General features: G+C 36.8%; 1 protein-coding gene across 2 annotated transcripts in view; it reads right to left on the bottom strand.

Annotated features, from left to right (window-relative positions):
• Positions 1–22,132, bottom strand: part of PDSS2 (decaprenyl diphosphate synthase subunit 2) — a 113,954-nt gene that overhangs the window by 28,075 nt on the left and 63,747 nt on the right. For both annotated transcript variants that reach the window (XM_040059624.2, XM_040059625.2), the window contains exon 3: positions 13,300–13,498. In XM_040059624.2, coding sequence (XP_039915558.1) covers positions 13,300–13,498 — 199 coding nt within the window. The remainder of the gene's footprint in view (positions 1–13,299; positions 13,499–22,132) is intronic.

Genomic DNA, 22,132 nt, shown 5'->3' with positions numbered 1-22,132 from the left:
TGGTATGGATGTGATCTCTTTGGCATTTAAAAAGTCAACCCAAAGGCCTTCAGCTTAGGATGAATACAGGGAAAAGAGAAGGACTGTTAAAACTAAAATCTCTCCTACTATTTAGGCAGACTAAGTGTATAATGATGTAAATTCCGGACACAACCATCTGATTGCCCATTCCACAGCACAGCAAGGTAGAACATATGCTCTGCCCTCTCAAATTCATTCAAATATGAAATAGTCCAAAAGACTATGCTGTGTTTCAGTCCCAGAAGAGTTCTGTAGGGTTAAAGATCAGAATTTGGTGAAACTTAATGTACCCTTTTCTGGTGTAGTAACTTCTTTATCAAAAAGGCACAGCTTTAGCCCTTCAAGACTCTTTAAATGTACTTTGAGTCTAATTATTCAAGCTCAAAAATTCTATATATTACTTGAAGAAATAAATTAAAATGTTGATAATTCACTTAGTTCAGAAAATTACTCAGGACATCCAATCAATCACTTAATGAATGCCCTCCTTGATTTTCTTGAAATCAGAATTTTGTTTAGTTTCCTGAGGCCTTATCTATAAGAGTTCAGAACTCCCAAGCTGTCATACATGGTGTCACAGAATAGGGCCACATGTTCACTGTTGCAAGTACAGCAGCCCAGTTCACGACTGCAGTTGACTGTTGTGGAAGATTCAACTCTGTCTATAGAAAAAGAGATGTATTTCAATGGAAGTGAAACTCTATGCTAGAAGGAGTGCAGGGAAATCACAGAATAGAGGAAATCTTGGTAGAATACTTTCTCCAGAGTTAAAAGATACGATTCAGACTCTATAAAGCACAGTAAAATGAATGGATTCTGAGCGCCACTCATCCTTCACAAGGTTTTTAAACAACCTGGATGAAAACACAACATTGGTGCCATCAATTCAGCAATTCAAGTACTTTGCTCTCTTCACTTATCTTCAAAATACTTTGTTGAAAATCTACTGCAACATAACACCACTTGATGGTTTTTTTCTCCCTGGTTTTCCTTCCAGTTCACAAAAGGAATGAATCTGAGCTCCATTCAAAGAATGGCCATTTTATTTTAAATTCAACAGCTGAAATGGAATTGATTACACACACCACTCTGTTTCAGAGTAGTAACGTGGTGCCTCTCCAGACTCTGTTGGATATTTTCAAGAGAAACATCACGGAAAGGATGAAACTCTTGTGGGAAGACAGGAAACAGCACTAGGTAGAACACAGCAATGGGTATATCTTTGTTCTTCATCCCTCACAATTTCTATTTGACAAACTTCCTTAGCTTTGCCAAATTCCTCCCAAGGAGGACCACAAGTAATTCCTTCCATCCTTATGTTGAAACAATATCCTTTCCTCACACATCTGCTATGACAGACCCTAATCCTTGCTGCTGATGAGTAGATTTGAAAATGTGTCAGGACTTCTCCACACAAATAAAGAAGAAAATTAGATGGTTAGGAACCATTAAATATACAGATAAAAATTCTTTCGGCTTGCACATCCCTCCCCGAAAAAGCACTAATTCGGGAAATACTCCAACACTCAAAAATTCCACAGAAAGCCCTTAAATATTCTCCCTGCATTTGACCCAGCACAACATTGCAACACTAGGAAGCTAAAGACAAAACTCAGCAAAGAGCTGATTTTGGATTCTGATTGTTCAATAACGGCTAAAAAAACAAAACCAAAAAAAACCAGCAGGTGCAAGCAAAAACTGTAAGGAGTTCCAAGAACAGTGAAATTCAATTTTCTTTCCCGGTAATCTCAAACATCATTAGTCATACAGGTAACCAAGTGTGCCAGCCTACAGATTTTTTTTTTAAATCGAATGTTTATTGAATCCTATTTGATTTATTGTTGGAAATTGTCTTGAGCTTTACTGTTTTTTGGATCTGGCTCTCTCTTAGTAGTAAACACACAGGATGGACAGTGATTTACCTTTCCACCATGCTTTAAGTGGCCTTGGAAAACACAGTTATGGTTTTCTTCATTCTGATAATGATGCATTAGTAGCAAACTACAATATAACAATATGGTGTAAACACATCACCCAACCCCACTATGTGTTAGAAAGATGCTTCTAAGACAAAAAATAACCAGCAGCCATCAGTCTTAAAATTGCTAATACTGTTAAATATCTACCTTAAGGTCAGTCTGCCTTAGGAATTTTCACCAGTGCTAAGTTACCCCTTTTATGCTGATGCAGCACTATCTACAGAATTGGATTTCATCAGTGTAAAGACTTTTAGTGCATAATTCAGTCATTTTCCTTAAGGACAACAACGAGCAGAAGAAATATAATTTTCCTTGTCTACTTCCACATGATACCTTACACAGATTCTTAACATTTTTGCAGATCCACAGCAGCAGATCCTTGCATTAAAGTACTCAACAACTGTTGCTGAGTGACCCAGGTTAGAGAAATACCTGATTGCTTCCGCTTGACCCTTTTGGATGGGTAATTTCACTACAGCTTTCTTCTTTATAAAACAGTGAATGAAGAAAGTACTGTGGTTACAGGGCTCTGTAAATATAAAGCCCTCCCCATCCATAAGTGATACAGGGTTATAAAACACTACCCCCAGTCGTGCTGTTGCAGACAACCATCAAACTGGGATATGTTCACAAATGAATTGAGGATTAAAGTGAATAACACAAATTGTACCTGCAAGTAGCATTTACTGTTTTGAACAGTCTGTACTTGAACAAATGCAAATCAGAAGTAAGACCATTTAGCATCTGACAGATGGAATCAATTTAACAAAGCTGCAAATGTTTGTTAAACTAACAAATCAACAACCTCCTTTACCAGGAGTAGCAGCAATCAGATTCTAGACTCCAAGTGAAATGCTGTTGAATTTCAAAACACTGATATTAACAAGCAGTCACAGTCCATCCAGAAATTTAATATTCTTGCTAGCCAACAAAAAGTCAAATACATCAGCATTTTGATTAAAAATACAATTAACTCATTTTTATTACTGCTAAAATTTTATGCATTTTACCATATTGTTACACTGAAACCACTCCAGATGTTAAGGCATTTTTACAAAAAAAAAAAAAAAAAAATAGCATGGAAAAGTTCATTTTAAAGACAAGATTTACATCAGTGAAAAGAGAGGGGAAGACATATTATCTATTGCCCTACTCACATGGCACAGCTAATTTATCCTCTCCTACAGTACAATGGGTATGAATACCTGATGGGAAGGAAGGCAGAAGAGGGAGCCAAATCCTCCTCAACAGTGCCCACTGACAGGATGAAGCAACAGGGACAAATGAAAACACAAAATGCAATCTGGATACAGGAAAAGCGAAGGCATCCAATAGTGGATCAGGTTGCCCAAAGGGGTTACAAAGTCTCCATTTTTGGAGACATTTAAAATCCATCTGGACATAGTCCCGGGTAACTGTCTCTAGCTGACCCTGCTTGAACAGGCTTTGGACTACATGATCTCCAGAGGTCCCAGTTAATCTCAGCCATTCTGTGACACCAGCAGCTGCTGGAGGAGGACCACGGCTGGTTTTGCATATTTACATCTGCAGCACCAATAACAACTTTCCTCATCTTTGAAACAATACAATCAAGATTACAGAGCTGGTGACAAATACTCTCTCAGGCAAGAGTTAAATTACTGATTGTACTAGGAATAGATTTCCCTATTATAAATAATTACCTTCTTGGGAGACTAAGAAAGGCCATGCAGACTAATCTTTGATTGTTATCACTCTTGCTAACAGCTTTGAATTGGAAACAAATCATCACAAAAGTACATTTTCACTTTTTAAAAGTGTATTGTCTGTTGAAGCCATACTACAGGTGGACAGCTGACTATACACTAACCACTGTAATCTCCCTGCCTGCAAAACTGTGTATTAACTGCCTTGTCACGAAAATTCAACTCTAGAACCAAATACACCAAACATCCAAAGAGGAAAGTTAGTATATGTTAAATACTTACACACAAAAAAAGGTCTGTTTCAAATAATACTGGGATGGCATTTCTCCCAATACAGATCTGATTGCTTTTCATCCTTCTATGCACTCTCAATAGGAATCCTACTATGTTTGAGAAATAGGTTTCAAATAAAGCCATGAAAACAAAACTTGTGATCTTCCACCCCAGCTATAAAGAGCATGAAGCTAACATTGCATGTATCACTTCTGGAGGACATCACCTTACAATCATAGAATCATTAGGCTAGAAAAGACATTTAAGATCACCATTAAGTCCAAACTAAACCCAGGACTGTCAAGTCCACTGCTAAATCATGTCTCTGTCACATTTACACATCTTTTAAAGATCTCTGTGCATGGTGACTACAATCACTTCACCGTGCAGCCTCTTCCAGGGCTTTCGCTGAAGAAATTTCACCGGTACTCTCATTTCTTGTGCCTGTTCTGTGAAGATTCATTTTCATTTTAGAACTTGTGTAAGGGCTAGAGCTATTTAGCAACAAATTCCTCCATGATGATTATTCACAGTTGTGAAAAGAAAAAAAACTGTAACAAATATCTCTATTTAAGAAACACAGGCAGTGCCAATAACTACTCTAATTTAGCGGTGAATGAAGCAGCAGAACCGCTGGCCCTTGAGAGCACTTTCCCACAGTACGCATCTCACGCTGAATAAAACATCATATATCCAAAAGTTTTCATCACTTCCATGTCTTAGAATAAATTTTGCTTTCTTTTGGATATCTATTTGCTACATATGCTGGCACTGATTTTGGATGCATATTCTTGTTAACAGTCACAGAAATATTAAATACAGACAGTTTTTAATGTTTGTCTTAAATCTTTCAAAGGCAATTTCTCTGAAAAGTAAGGGGGTTTGACTTTAAAAAACCGAAAAAGCCTTTCTTCCAAAATTTGGCTTTAACACAAAATTGAATTTTATAGAAACACACACACATACACACATATATATATACACACACACATACATACATAATACGCACATATATATCTCAAAACCTGTAAATACTTTTGACTCTTGAAGTATTTGCATTCACCACTACACAACTGCCAATTCAGTGCTGTACATTAAGAGAGCAAATGTAAGAGGAGAAGACCCCAGCTACCCAGAACTCATTTGCCAGGTAAAGTGATTGTCTTGAGATGATGAATGACCTTTGACTTTCACCATATTCAGCCTTTCTTCAGTTTCTTTAGTTTTCAACTTCTCCTTCATTGAGATTTAGTCGTCTCTGAGAAGCCCTCTCATACAGATCATGGCAGATCTGTATTTTCCAGACCATTCTGTTAATTATGAGGCAAATAGCAGTTCTATAAGAAAAAGAATTACTAAACCAGGTGTTAGAAGCAGCTGTGCAGTTTACCTCTGTGGAAGACAACATTTACCTGGAATAATGACAGGTATTTGGTTCATGAACTCAAGCAGTAAACATTGACTCGGGTCTGCTGGGCAGACAAAAGAAGCAGAAAGACATGTTTGATTGCTACTATGAGGAAGGTAAATTCAGGTGTAAGTTGAGGAAGTTGTTACTGAGATTATTCAGAGGCAAGAATATTGCATGGACTTTATGCAAATTGGCATAAAGATCTTTGGTAGGCCACTGAAAAGTCATCAGAACTGATTGGAAAACTTCCTGAGACTGTCAGTTGCTTGGTCAACGTGACAATGAGGCAGAATCTCAAACACTTAAAACTCTGTTCTCAACAGCACCATGCCTTGGTGCTTTAAAAATATTCTTGCAGCGTATTTTTGAGAAAGACTTTAATCTAGACTTGATGATACAACCATACCTATGATGACATATTCTGCTATCAGTCTCAGTTTCCGTCTTTCCATGCAATCATTCTGCTACAAGGCACTGTTTGTAATTCACAGACGTCCATGAGGGAAGTGACAGAAATCACTCTTTCTTTTTAGAAATATTTTTTCATGCAGAAGTGGGAGGACAGAAACCAGATTGAAATCTAAACATAAAATTTTCCAGTAGTGCCATGGCCAAGAATTACAGAAAAATATACTCTTTCCATGCAGACATATATGAAACCCCCGTGGAGTCTAACTTTGGGAAAGCTTTTTAAAGCATTAGCTTTAAAAACCATTACAGGTGCAAAAGGCCACTAAGGTAAAAGATAAACCTATCTGAGGAACGCACTGCTTAGGAATGAAGGCACAGTTAAGCAGTTTTAATCTCACAACTGACATTCATTGCAACGCAACAGGACTCTCACTGATCTAAAAGGAGACTGTTCCTATCATTAAGTCTTAGTTTTAGAATTTTAATTGAATTAATAAGTTAATAAGCTGTGTCACCTAATCCTCTAATTTAACTTCTCTAAAGGATTACTTTTCAAACACATAACCACAGCCATTAAGGCAATGAAATTTTGCAAATATTCAATTATATTACTGGTTATACATAGCAGAAGTGAAATAGAAAAAATCCTGTGAAATATTCAGAAAGCTGATTGCTTCATTTGCTCAGGTGTTATTTTAGGGGCTACTTCTTGAGAACAATGGCAAAAGATGCACTTGCTAAGAAATTGTTCCACAGACATAAGCATCAAAAGAGACAATGAGAAGAGTACAATGCAGTAATCATCTAACATCATTCTATAGTTTTATCGTCATCATCAATATCATAAAAGCTGTTGCCTCTAACGACAGCAGAAATGCTAGACAAAAGTTTTACAGCAGTAATGTGGGAAAAAATTGATTATCAGGTACTGATTCCAATGGATTTTAAGCTTTTATCTCTAATATGCAAGATATTTTTCTCCCCTAATGCTTCAATTCTTTTACCAACAATTACAAAAATTGCCTTTTTCCTACCAAAGGAATTTCACATGCTTGTCAATAAAACTTCAGTAAATAAATCTTATTAAAAACCCAGTGTCTGCGAACATTTGGAAGAAAAGGCAATACATGTCCATTAAATGAACATAAAGTTTGTTTCAATTACCATCTCTTTTACGCTTTACTTTACAGTAAATGAAATCTAATTTTACCTCTCAAAGGGTATGTAAATTAGTACATTTTGGTGCCATGTAAATATAATCATTATAACAAATAACACTTTTCTTCATTATGATTCATATATAATTACAAATTATTATGTGTTTCTCAGTACTTAAGAGAGTGTTTGCATCCTCCAATAAAAGCTCTGCTAAGTTGTATGACAATATTCAGTACATATCTCAGTATTTTAAGACACAGAGCTGCTTATTCAGGATTGCCTAAGGAAGAGCTTTATTATGTAATAATACAATCATGTTAGCTGTGTTGCCCTGTGTCATCTCCCATTAGTTTAAAAGTTCAAAAACATTAGACTTCTTAATGCTTTTTCTCTCCCCCAGTATACACTCAAAGCAGTGTTTCTTAAGTGTACTTTTCCATAAATCAGAGCTCTTTAAGCTTATCTCGATTTTTCGGTAGTGTCTCGTTTTGAGCCACACCCCTGTGGCACTCTAAAATAATAAATTAAAACAAAAGTAATCAACAATATAGATACTGTCCTACTCCCTATCTTGTCCAGTACATCATCATCGAACAGCACCTCATAGGAAGGTACAGCAAGACAGATATGGTAAAATGCTTCAGAAAAGCTCTTTATTCAGCTCTCTACATAAAAATTTGAAGGGGGGGGGGTGGGGGGTGGGTGTCCTTCTTTTTTTTTTTTTTTTTTTACCCCTCAAGAAAACAAGATCACTATCTAACTTTATAAAGTGTCACTTAATCTAATTTGATTAAATCTGATCCCTGTTTCTTACCAAATTCCTGTCACCTATCTGCTCTGTAAGTTGATAATTTTAAAGATACTCATCTCCAACAGCAGCTTGTATTAGGGAAGAAAAACAAAGTCAATATGTGAGCAAAGGCAAAGAGTTAAAAACAATTAAAAATACATAAAAGTTTTGAAAAAGGTTTTATCACCAGCTTCAGTTTTCTGTATGAATACTTTAACTGGGAGCAAACACATTACTTCTGGTTCTCAACATTTTTCCACCATTTTTTCATTCTGCCTTCTTTGATCAATAAAGCTACTGAATCCTAGTCAGAAAATTCAGATTATAAAGGTCTCTCTGTTTATTTTATATAAAATATGATAAAAAGATATGCTGTAAATATACTTTGCAGATATTTACAGCCCGTATCTTCCACCAGAGATAACAAAGAAGAATCTCTTTCAAAATAAATTTCATTGCTCTGAAAATAACTCATCTCAACTACATTTATGAAGGCAGACCTTCTACTTACCTCTAACGAAATGAGGCACTGTTCTGAGGGATGGTAATTTGAATCCATCACAAGTCAGTAGCTGCTAATGGTTGCCTTTACACTGAAAACTATTAACATTTAGTTTCCATTAAAAAAAGGGTATTTCTTGGCATGGATCTTTTTTACAAGTTTATGTTCTTCTCTTGAAATTGTTCAGGGAAAGAAAAAGTCTGATACAAGTAACACCTTCGTTAAATGACATGTAAAAATTAAAACTGTGTATTTTACCCGACTTGTTTGTCAATGCCCAAAATGTCAATTTGCATCAAAAGAGCAACTGGTGTAATTTCAGAAAGAAGACTTTCTCTGTATCCTTCACTGGACACCAAGGAACCAAGTTGCTTAAGTTCCAAACTGAGCCTTGCCCACAGGGGCACAACTGGTGCTACAGAAGTAGAAATCATAGTTCATGATAAACAGTTCCTATTTGCAGGGCACCTTCAGGTGGTTGCAACAGGAAGACTTAGGAAGACTTAAATGAGTAACTTATTGATGTTTATGTACACACAAGGCTTATTTGATAAACAACACACTTATGCCTCTAGGAATACATAAATTTAACATAAGGAAATGGAACCACTACATAAGTAGTACATCTGTGCTACTGTTTATTTATGAACAAATAATACTTAATAAAACAATGCTCTACAATGAGGTCTTCTGGCAGAGCTCTGCATTGACAGACAAGATTCTTAAATCCAATTCCAAGCTTTCAGCCTGTAGATTTTGAAGTGTTTCCCTGAAGAGTTTAATAATTTCCAGAAGAATGTACTGAATTACAGTGGGGAAAATTGAGTCAATTCTTAAGATTTCAGTAAGAACTACAGAGAACTCTACCATAACATGGACTTCAGGTTTTTGGGATAGGCTTTTTTTCTTTTTTATTTTTTGTTTTTTGTTTTGTATATGTTAGATTTTGGTGGTTTGGTTTTGGTTGTTTGGCTGGTTTGTGTGTTTTCTTTCTTTAAATAAAAAGGGATCAGTTATCAATTTATGAAGTTACAAGAAATGCATTTGCAGATTATTTTATCATTTTCTAGTCATTGCACTAAAATGCATCATTTCAGCCTTCTGAAGTTCTATGTGTCACTCTCTTTAGAGTGTAAAAGCATCAAAACTGGTTTTAATTATGTCTTTTAAGCACCTCCTCTATAGTTTCGTAAGACAACTGATGATTCAGATGCTCAAGGAAGCACCAACTTTAATGCTGTGACAGACATCTTGCAACTTCTCTGTTATAAACATTGAAAAAGAAGCACTTTATTTGATAATATCATGGTCAGTGTATCCACACTTCACTTGTGGTAAAATGCCCATATCCTACATCCACATGACAGGTGACAAAAATACCAATTAATGTTTGTTACTTTTGTTATGTTTGCATCTGAATGCCAGCCTAAAAATATTATAGGAAGTGCAGGCTACTTAAACAGAAATCAAAGACAAAACTAACACTTTTTGCTACCAGAGTCAAATCTTTCATGCAAAAGATTTGCTTTTAGCAGTTTCATCCCCACATCCTGGGCTAGGCAAAGCAAGATAGCAAATGTTGAAGACATAGCGTCTTCAGATGGCAATGAAGAACCACCCATTAAACAGATAATTTTACACTTCTTAATAATTTATTAGCACATTTATTTAAAACTGCTTATGGCCCACATCCCACAGAATAGCTGGGAGGTACCCTATTTTTTAGGCAAACATAATTTACTTTTCCTTCACTCCCACACCTACATTTTTACAATGACTTCCACGTATATATTACACATATCTTATCAGGATCCTAGTATCAGAACATTGCAACCTCAAAATGAGAAAAGCTATCAAAATAACCCTGTCATCCCATATAAACACACCCCAACCCAGTAAGTGAGCACATTATCACACACTACTGCACTGTTAGTTAAGTAGCAAACCAAAAACATCCCCCTCCTTGCCAAAGGTTCACCATTCCACTGCTGATATAACAACTACTAAAAGATCCCAAACCAATTCATCTTTGGGCTCAATTCTGTTCTAAAATCCATGCATGAGCAATAAACAATCTGCTACAGGATGCAGTTCTGAAGTAAGGTTTTATCCATACAATTTTCAATCAACAACATCATTTATCACTGCAATCAGCAGGCCAAGAAGAGCCACCAAAAGGTTAGTTTATACAAGGTGATCAAAAAGTTAATGTGAATGTACAAAATAATTGTTCACATGTGATCTGATCAATTTAACGCCTTCTACTGTAAAGGCTTTTGAAGAAATTTCATTTTCAACAGTTTTTATTAACTTAAAACATGTAGAGCTTTGCCATGATTACAAAAATGTAGCACACACATGCATCTGCCCTTCAACATTTTAAGCCTCAGTTAATTCCAACTTTGTATCCATAATTAATGCATCATGATTTCACAAAGCAGAAAATAGGAATGCTTTCTGCTGAATTGTTATGTGTTCAAAAAACAAAACTTGCAATGATTTTGTAACAGCACAACAGCAGAATTTACCTTACAGGAGGCTAACTGACATTTCAAGAAATGTGGAGTCCTTGCACCTCAGAGATCAAAAGCCATAAAACCCAAAACACCACCCCAAAACCTTCTTTGGCATAACTTTAGCAAACTTATGAGAGGTACGAGCACTAGTTTAAAGGAAAACCCCAAACCCACAAACCCTGAGCCTTGATTCTTGTTAACATCATTACAGTTATATTCTATAACAGTAGCAAGAAGAAAATTACTATGAATTAACAACAGCAATTCCTATATTTAATGTTATTTAAAAATCAAAGTGTTACCTAAGGCAATTACCTTGCAGCCTTTTAATATCTACAGGGAAAAGCCTAAGGGAAAATAATTGACTTTGCTAATTTTACCCTTGGCAATTATAAAATAGCTCTGCATTTCATTACGACTACAGAATTTCACATCTAATTGTCAGCCCCGAGAGAAGCAGAGAGATAAATGCATCATACACAAGCTCAGACAAGAACTGAACAGCACAATAAAATTATCCTGGTAGCAGTGAGTTCAGTTATGTTAAAACCCCCTTTAATTTAAATTCTAGTCTATACAATAGCTGTGCATGTCTGTGGAGGTTATAGCTACCACGGTCAGTCCCATGCACAATAAAATGCTGCTCATTTCATTAGCCAGTTCACTAAATGCTAGCAAAAAAAGCAGTACAGTGATTTTTACTTTTTACATCAAAGAACACAAAACATTATGAAGGAAAAAAGTCACAGTTATTTCACACTGCTAAAAAACAGATGCCAGATTTGAAAATTCATCATTTACAAAAGAATAAATACAGTATGTTTAAATCATTGCACCTGTCAAGAGATTTCTATAGCTTGCACTTCAATTTTTCTAACTTTGCTAGTATGGTTAGACATATGAAAAAGAATAATTTACTAAGTCAATCAGTTTCCATAATGGCATCCCACTTATCGTATGTAGAAGCTATGAAAGTATTTAGATGTCAGAAAAATGAAAAAAAGTGCTAAAATGTTTTGGCAGAATTTTCCAACATGCAGTATAATGATTGCTCTAAAAAAAAAAAAAAAGTATTTCTTTGCACTTGTGCTTCATTTCACTGTAGGCTTGTTTCCTGGCAAGTCTTCAGGGATTATACATTCCTGCTGCAATACTTAATGATGTACTAAACGCAAAGTAATAGTTGCTACATTTTGTAAAAATTTCCTCTTATATTGAAACAGAAAATTGATGTAGGGTTAAATCCTTTGGTCTGTCTTGAGAAACATACAGGGTACTAAAAAAAAAAAAATGAACTGATACAAATTAATAATAACTACTAAAATCAATTACACCCCATTTTGGTTATGGTATACACTACTTAATTTTTTTCCTAGTACTTACTACAAGTTAGCACTATAATGGCTTAACCCACTATTCCAGTAGATTGACATCTAATTTTCTGTCTCTTCTCTTGAATCTCAGCTCTGTGTTAGAAAATGACACCACTTCTGAGAGAAACTGTCGTACTCATGATCAAAGAAGTACAGAAATATTCAGCTACCACAAGAAGATTTAGCATGAGAATCTAAAAAAGTAGACTCTTTAGGCTCACAATTACAACTCTGCTGATTATTGAGAATTGCACATGACAAACATTTATTTTACATTACAACATGGCAGCAATCTTCAAATGTGTGAAAAGCACCTCTGCAAAAAAACTACTGTTTCCTGTTTCCGCTGGAATGGCACACTTAGCTCTTCAGCCACACACAGAGTTAGGTGTTACACTGGGCTGGCACACGGATGCCCAGGAATCCCTCTCCACCACGGGAGGATTTAAGAACAAGCTCAATAAATGCGGGCCAAGAATGATTTTGTGTAGCTGATCCTATCTGGCAAAAGAAGAACCAGCTAGAGGAAGGATCTCCTAATGTCTCCATCCGTCTCATTTTCTCAGATAATACATATACGTAACTTGTTTCTCATTAAAAACATCTCCCTGTGAAGTTTCAAACAGTTTGGCTAAGCAGCTGGATGGCAGCTGTCCTTTAGAAGCCGCTACATCCACGTTAGTAGGGCAATCCAATATTCAGCACATACAAATCCCTAACAAAACTGAATGCAAAAAGTTTTGGCAGTAAAGCCTTCTGCTCCCCAAATTATCTATGACAGAAAACCTTTCACAAAGCACAAAGTAAAAGAAAATAACAGACCAAACATGTCTTCAGCTGGCAGTTTATCAGAGGTGTTGTAGCCTGACACATCATGAAGATGCCACTGCAGATACCTTAAATTCACTAAATTAATTTGGTGGCCAATCCACCCATATATTACTACAGTGCTTCAGAATATATACTAAAGACCTCATCATAGTAATTCCATAGGAGAGTGGTAAACATGCTCAAGGCAGCAGCCTGTCAAATTTACAGCTATAACATAAGCATGTTGATTTTTAAATGATGCTCCATATATACATACATAACTGCTGATTTTTTTAGGGGGCCTCTCTTTCAAAATACTTGCTAATATTTACTTGCTTTGGCAGTAGAAGAATTTTTTTTTTCTTTTTACCTTGGTATTCTGCAACTGTGCAAGGCTTGTGCAAGCATTTGCTAGAAGAAAATCTCCACTCAAAACAGCCATTTTATTCCCAAACTGCATATCCTTCAGTGGGCCATCGCAGGACTTGAGCTCACCAATGTTTACTATGCCACGATGCACCAGAAAGGCAGTGTGGATCAGCTCTGTAATCTCAGCCAGACTTCTTTGACTGAAAGGAAGAAAAAGCACAATTACGTTTGATGCTATAAATAGAACAGAGGTTCTCAGTGAAAATAAACGAACTACCACATGTGCTAAATAGGTATTTTATTAATTATCATGTAGCTCTTCTACGTACTTCTAGAAGCCACAGCCAGGAGGTGTTAAACACAGAGAACTGTCACTAAGTATTTCCAGGCAAGCCACAGGTACCACAGGTTCCACTTGGGAGAACGCTGCCCTTTGTTTGAATTCTTTCACAAAATAAAGCAAAATAATCAATATAGTCCTCATGGTGCTTTCTTTTTCTGTTTTGTCTGCCAGAAGCTTGAGGGACACTGACACGAAGAAAATGCCAAGCAGAACGTAATGATGGAAAGAAACAAAGGACATATCAGCAGGGGAGTCCTGAGCAAGCCAATCCAAACAACGCAAGAATGCTGCAGTTGATGACTGCTCGTATCAGAGCTAAATTCATAACAGAATACCTTGCAGTTCAATACTACCAAAGGGGAAGGGTTCAGGCAGGACAGGAAAAACAGCTGAATGTTTTAGAACTGTGTACTAATGGTATTTCACTGATGGTTTTAGTCAGAAGCAGAAAAGGTGTCCGTGTAGCAAAGGGGTCAGTTTTATTAGGCTTACAAGTCACTTCTTACTGCAACACATAGTGTGAAATATTCTGGGTGTAGGGGTTACAAATCCCTATGAGAGGCTTACCACAGAGGTTATTCCATAGAGGCTTGCTCTCTATTTTAATTTTTTGGAAAAGGCAAGAAAGGAGTCATTAGCACAGCCTTCTCCTCCCCCTCTCCTCCCACAATTCAACCCTGTAGCCCTCAACAGCGCCTGTCACTCCAGATGGAGCCCAGAGATGTCACCTTAGCTCAGAAGGACAATGGGGTGTTGAACAGACATAACAACTGAGCGGGGACAAGGGGACAACTGAGGGGAAAACAGAGCAATGCACTGGAGCATATTTTTAATGCTAGATGCACACAGGACTCATTCTTACAAAATTTTCAGCCCATTCACATCTTTTCTGACTCAAGCAGTTCCCTTTATGCCATGGAGATTTCACATATGAACAAAGATGCAATCCATGCCGTCAACCGAACAGATGACCAAAGGCCCTCAAGTTCTAATCACTTCAGCGTAGTACAAAGGCATGTTACGTTCTCTGTGCTTATTCAGAAGTGGCCAAACACGGATTCACTGAGTAACCAAACCGTTCCATACCTTCATGTACAAATACACCTGCTGGTACATGCTCAGGTTAGATTCTGCCTCAGTATTAGCACAGTGCTGAGCAAATTAATTCTGTTTCCTCTGGACAGTGCACATGTGTTCCAACTGCCCTGAACGATATTAATCTAAAGTAACCTTCTGCCCCAAATACATGTGACCTGTGAACAGCCCCAGCAGCACCTGTTTCAGGGCAGAGGTCAGTGCCAATTAGCAAGAGAGAAGAGCTGGGATAGTGTAACACAAAGGGCAGATGAGCTGCAGGGAGAGGATAAATAGAGGTTCCCAATGTATTTTGCCATGCGCAAAAAATTGAAGCTGTTTTAAAAGCTGCCTTTATAATCCGCAATTTGTTGGCTCCATGCAGAAAAAAACAATTAAAAAACCAAACAGTCATTCTCCATGTAGACAATAAATCTGGAGGTTGAGGCTGCTTTTCAAAGACGAGAGGGAAAAACTCATACAAGCCAGTTGCAGTATTGTAATCATGCTTGGCTCGGCTCTAACAAAGGGTTAATAAATTTTCAAGCTCACAGAAAAAGACTAACAAGACATCCCGATGCTCCTGCTGTCATTGTCAGGGCAGCCCTTGGAGGAAATGTCCGTATCAATTCGGTTTATCAGATGGACAGCTGATCAACATTAAACAGACTTGCTCTGGGCAGATTGAGCCGAGCTACCTGTTATGAATAGCAATGAGAGCCCTCTGCTCCCCGCTGCCGAGCTCTGCCATTTCCGACTGCCGCCGATCCCAGGACATATGGGGATCCCTAGTGACGAGCGCATAAAGCTGCAGCTAACTCAGGCGACGGCTCATTTCCCCCAGCTGAAAGCAGGCATTAATATCCTGAGGAGACCAGGCCCGCCTCTGTGACCCCCAACTATTGAAGCAAAACAACGACTGTCCTATTTCTTCATTTAATAAGCTTTTAATGAAGGAAATCAAAATCCCCTCTTTGACTTCAGCATCGCTCTTCATGAAAAGGTTACACAAATACATCAGTGTCACGCTTTCCAAATGCTCAGGATCTGGATGTTTTCATTTCTTTTCCTGTAATCCGTTTGTTCTTCAAATAGTATTCCATTATTTGTGATAACAAGAACCATATTAGGCAGATAATCTATGTCTAATTCTGATCTTACATACTGCTCTTCTCCTCTCTCCCTAGCAGACTAAAAATACAAGAATCAATGCTACTGCAGAAATCCCAGCCAATGAATTTTTTAATGCTTTTTGTGATAATCTCTAGAATACCCAGGCACAAGAACAAGTCCACAGTGCCACAGATGCAGGAAGATCCTTGACGTGGCTTTGTAAAGACCAGTATCCAACAAATAAAACACTGCCGTTGTGAAGTTACTGCTAAATGGCTGAAGAAATACTATACACAGCTTTCTCCACCTGGAATATAATTCAGTGATGACATAATTTCGTATTTGAAAACAGCCAATCCCAACATACAAAAGAAATAATGTTTTAGCCATACTGGACTTGGAAACAGGGAAATGGGATGACAAACTCTGACCGCTTCCATCCTGGTTTTGCTTCAGAGCCCACAGTCACAAGAAAAAGAAGTGTCTGCCTCAAGAATTACCTTCACTTACCTCGGTACAAGGCAGTACTGATAAAAGAGTCAACATTTCTAAATACACGAAGTTCCTAAATGGAAGTGTGCTAATAATCAGGAAAGCTTTATCAACAAATGCTAACGCACTTCCACGTCTTTCGCCTCTGAAGCAAGGACTCCCTGCAAACCACTACCAAAGCTAATTTCAAGCCCTAGTCTAAAAAGAAATAATAAGATTCTGTAAAACATATGATAAAAGAGACATATTAAATAGTACAGTTGTATTGAACTTGAGTTAGTTTATCTTTTTTTATCAGCTAACCATTAGAACTACACTGGGCTTCTCAAGAAAGAAATATGTAATAATTTAAATGTCATTTTTAGGCATGATATTTCACAGAAATGGGCCAAAGACTTAAATTAGCCACTAAAAATCATATTTGAAAATTTCTGAAGTAACTTCAATGAACAAAGATAATGAAACTGATAGATCAAAAATTCTTTAAGAACTCTTATCATTGAAGCTTTGAATTAAAGTGATTAACAGTACACACCCAAGATTTGAACATTTTCTTTGTGATTGTCAATTCAATAGATTCCCTTCAATACAAAAAGGATTAATTTTGATGAAGAGCCTTACATTCAGGATTAAAAAAAAAAAATTAAAATATCAGCATCTATTCCATTTCAGTGACAACTATAATAATCTTTATATACACACACTTATGAATTTGAAATAAAAAGAAATAGTGTCTTTAATGGAAAATTACATATAAAAAAGCATTAACTAAAGAATTAAAGTAATTATTTCAGGTACTGGCTATGTATTTGGGCAGCACTTGGTATCTGATTTTACTTTTTTTGTGAACAGTGAACACAAAGAAAAGTTCTATGAAGACAAGAAGGTGCTTAAATTACATTCAAGTTGATCTTGTATGCTCTGGGTACTAGCTGGTGCTGCACCAAGACAGTTCACTCAGTTACACAGCAAAAAATGGCAGTGATTTTTACAGTTCTTTTTCCCATTCACCTGTCAAGGTCAATGTCATGGTTAATAAACCCATAATTATAGGAACAATGCAGTGAGTAACAACTAGCACCATAGTGATAGAAAGTCTCATTCCCACCTTCTGTGTATAGTCTCTTTTATAAGAAATTAAATGGCAGGGGTGCAGGTATTTAAGCCAGTCAACATATATGGCAGATACTGTGACTTGACTAACAGGAAAAACTTTCAGGGTAAAGCAGCAGAGGAGAGCACCAAATATTCACCGCATTACCATGATTCCTGTATCTGTTAACCAGCAGAAAATATCTACCCCTTCCTATCCTTTAACAAGGTTAAAGACCAAGACTTCTGTGCTTCCTTCTATCTTGATTTTAAGATGTAGGTGTGTCTTCTACCTGAGGGATAAATCAAGTGGAAAGACATCAGTCTATGAAGTTTGTTGAGTGGGCTGTTTAATTGCATTCCTAACAACCAGTTTGTTTTTAAAAAGGTTAAATATCCTACCACTTTCATCTCCTTCCCTTCCTAGTATCACAAAGTTTTTGAAGTGAAATTTCTACCAATGCTCCCTCATGTATTTTTCTTTATTTATTTTTGAAAAGATCTTACATTTTCACTCTCCGTCGCCCCCATCACTGATTATTGCTTAGGTTCTTTTCCGTAATTTGTCTAAGTAAAATCTCCCCTCAGCCCATTATGGGATTTGAAAATGTTTTCTGATTTTTAGTGGGCAGACACTCACTTGAACTCGGCAAGCCGGTTTCCCTAAGCATTGTAGGTGGTTGGCAGCGGAGAGTGAGAAGCCTGACTTTAAGTCTGTGTCCTGTTCCCTTCCTTAGTGCAGGAATTTTGAAGAAAGGTTTTTGCAGGTCTTGGCTTCACATTTGGGGCCACCACAGAACAACAACATGCAAGTGAACCAACTTGTATCTGTTTCCAACTAGTGCCATTGATGTGCCAACATGGCAAGCACTGTGTCACCAGGAGCCCTCCAGCCTGGGAGCCAGCTACCTGTACCAGAGAGCAAGAATCCACATTTGCACCACCATCCCTAACAAAACAAAGCTCTAACTCCTGAACTTGTGTCTGGCTTCCTGCTATAATGAACATCAGTGGCCAAAGAATAGTGATCACAATCTATAGCATATTTTCCTTAGGCTGGACTGCCTTATCACAGCACACCTCAAGTCACACAGCCTAAAAGAAAAATAATCCCAGCCTGGAAACAAAAGCATCAATTATGGAAAATAGGTGAGAGAATTTGAGACCTGGTAGGGATCACTACCTTAAGCTCAGTTTAAAAGGAAAAAGCGTTAATCTGAAAAGCCAGGAGGAAAATACCACCACAATCACTAAGTCAAACTGATGTTTTCCAGTTCCCAGAGTCAGGCACGCAGGCTGGGACCAATAAAGAAGGGAATATCAAGAGGAAATCAGCTCGGTAAGAAGTACCTAGCTCGTGTAAGATCCAGAAACCAGTGACAATGCAGCTGTGTGAACGAGGAGCAGGTGAGCTAGGCTGATGTGGTAAGAATCCAAATACACTTGCTGTAGAAACAAATCTTGTCATGTTGGGACTTTATTAGCAAGAATACAAAGGACATTTTGCAAGGGACAGGTATTAAAAGAACAGTGATACGGGGTGGCAGGCCTAGGTATGTTTTTTAACCCCCACAAACCAGGATATGTGAAACTTAAATAGCTTTGGGTCTTATTTCAGTTATTACAGATTTCATAAGCACTAGAAACTGTTAAAAAGGGAGCTATCAATTACTTTTCCTGTTCTCAGAGATCCTTCCTACACTGCTAGAGAAGAAACAGACTCGAGACATGAGCCAGTACTTATGTAAGTATTGTTAAAAAAAAAAAAAAGCTTTACAGCTTAGGTTTTATGACTTTTTTATTTTTTAAAGGAAGGATGTCTTGCTTAACCTAACTGATCAAACCAAAGGAAAAAACATGAGTATTCACCTAAAGATAGAAAGAAAAAAAAATAAGTTATCTGGAAAAAGACTTCTTAGATTATTTGAACACTGATGCCAAAAATCAATAATAAAATTTAGAGCTACTAATTTATAAGCATATTGTCAAATTTATAAAATCACTTATCATAATCACATTTCTAAATCCCTGGTTATCCCTATGGGAAGATTCACATTTCCAAAATGAAGTAAAGCTGTCAAATGCAATACTGTGTTTTTATAAGGCAGTTATCAAGATTTAAACTTCTAATAAAAAGCAGATTGAAATTCCAGTTGGTATCTGCTATAGACTATCTGAACAGCTATGCAGATTATATTAAGTACTTCATCAAGTAACAGCACGAGCTAAGATGTTTACTTCTTCAAAGGCCTACTTCTCTCATTTTGTAAATAATGATGCAGATATTGAGTGTTCAGTATGCTCATACAATAATGTATATCGGCAATACCTGGGTATATTGACAGCGTATTGACACTAGGTAGAATTTCTAAAAGGAATTTTGCTAGCTCAAGAAATCTTGCATTTAACCTGAATTCTCTATCTGATAGATTCAAATTGCTACAAAGACCTCATATCAGAAAAATTTAGGTACAGGTGAACGTGAATTCAATACATTTGTTATATGAAAACAATATAATCCAAGCCAGTATACAAACATTCTTATAAATATGACAGATAATATTTACAGGCATATATTATACATGAGCAATATTTTCAATGATAAAACAAGCTGAATCAGATAAATTAAAAAGAAAAATGTGAACACTTTTTGGAAATTCCTTACGAACATTTCACTATATGACCAAAAAGCCATAAATCCCCAGTTTAAAAGTCTAAGCTGATTAAACAAAAAGCAAATAATTTGTGGTTTAGACAAAGCTGAATCAGCTATACCTCCTTCCTTATCTAGCTTAGATACACTGAAAAACTGATAGAAACAAATACAAACCAGAGAAACCAGGCAGGGAAGAAAATTCATAAAAGACTGGATGAGAAAATGCAGAGATAGACAGGGAGCTGAGCAAAGGCAATTTAAAAACAGATGTAGGAAAAAAGCCTCAAAACCAAGAACAACTTGTAAGAACTGCACTGGTCCATTATGTAAGGTTAGGCAGAAAGAGAACTGCATAAAGGCAAGGCACTGTAGAAAGCCTGTTATATTTTAGGCAACATATTTACACAAGCACAGGGTGTTTATATCTCTTAGCCCAGAAGTGAATATTGGTCATGAACAGCAGCAGTGGGTAAGATTTCACAGTTAGCAGGTCCAGAGAACTTACAGTCAGGAGAGAAGGCAACAGAAAAGGAAAAACACAGTTAATAAACAGCAAAGAGAGTGAATCGTCCTCAATATGGAGTCAACTGAGCTGGTTCAATATGCTTTACTCAAGTTAAAACATGCAATGCAAAAAAAGAAAAAAAAGATTAATCAAAAGATCTCCCTGTAGACCACATACATACAGGACCAGAGAATCTTTCAAGAAGAAAGCACACAAGGTTTGGAAAAAGGTGGAAGAAGGGTGAAAGTCCAGGTCATCCAAGATAATCAGCTAAGATACAGAATACAACCATGGTCAAATAGACCAGTAGGATTCACAGATGATTTAAGGGAAGAATATCAGCAAAAGTAGTGTTTTTGTTAACCCTGAGTTTCTGATACCAGTAAAATTTATCACTTGAAAAGTTCAGTCAAGAAGAGTTTGAGAAAGTATGATTCTTCTCACATTTTTGTCCTAACAATCAAAGCAAAGAAAACAGATAAAGTGAGGAACAAAAGTTATTTTATGCATGGAGAAGGCTGATATTGAATCAGTAGATTTGATCACAGATATTTAAAGTTCAAGCATTTATACGACAGAAAACAAATTCAACAGAACATGCTGATTATCAAGCAAACATAAAATAAGATCCAGTAGCCTGAACCTAAGAAAATTGAAAAAGAATCAAGGGAAGGCACTTTCCAAAATCTCTTACAAAGAGCAACAATGGACTCTCCATCAACAATGCCACTGAAGGTAACATCTGATGAACATCCATTGCACAAATATTAAAATTTATTAAAGCTGGGGAAATCCTATGTTTTGTAAGGCAGCCAATATGACTACTAGAATGATATCTCTTAGTTATTCATCTATGAATGAACAGTAAAGGCAAGGAAAGGAAACTTTTCAGATAATAAACAGAAGATGACTAGATTTAGCAGCCTATGTTGGTCCTTCTATCTGGAAACTTACCATTGGCCAGAAGCCCATTTTCGTGTAAGGAGGTATAAATGTTTTCAGCCCTGAGATTTACATATGCATTTATTTCAGCCACGTTCTTCAGGAGAAACACCAAAACCAGAGCCATGCGGACCATTAAGAGTTACCTCCCATTCCCAGCACAAGAGCACACAAAGCCACCATCAGGCAGGGAACCCGTTCTATTATGGGTATATTAATTCTGTCTTACAGTGCATAGAAAATAAATATTTCAAAATGTATTTGAAGGAAGTTCTGCAAGAGGAAACAACCTGCATTCAAGATTCATGTCTGTCTTTGCATATTTAAGTATCCACACTGGTAATGCAGTACTAACTTGGGAATACATACAAATATTCCCACTAAGAACAGGAGATAAAGAAAAACAGAGACCTTCTACAAAATTATTTTATGGATATAAGGGTGTGTATTTTACATAAGTATACATATTTTATTTAATTACAGTTTTCCATATAACCATTAGGAGGTTCTAGCCATGCAAGTCACATTTATTAAAGGCAGCATGTCAAATAAGAGTTGACAATTACAGGCTATATCAATACACATTATGCCAGATGGTAATGAGCCGTACACAGAGG

The sequence above is a fragment of the Hirundo rustica genome, chromosome 3, assembly GCF_015227805.2.
Source record: "Hirundo rustica isolate bHirRus1 chromosome 3, bHirRus1.pri.v3, whole genome shotgun sequence".
NCBI classification, from domain to species: domain Eukaryota; kingdom Metazoa; phylum Chordata; class Aves; order Passeriformes; family Hirundinidae; genus Hirundo; species Hirundo rustica.
This window is presented reverse-complemented; position numbering and strand designations above follow the sequence as displayed.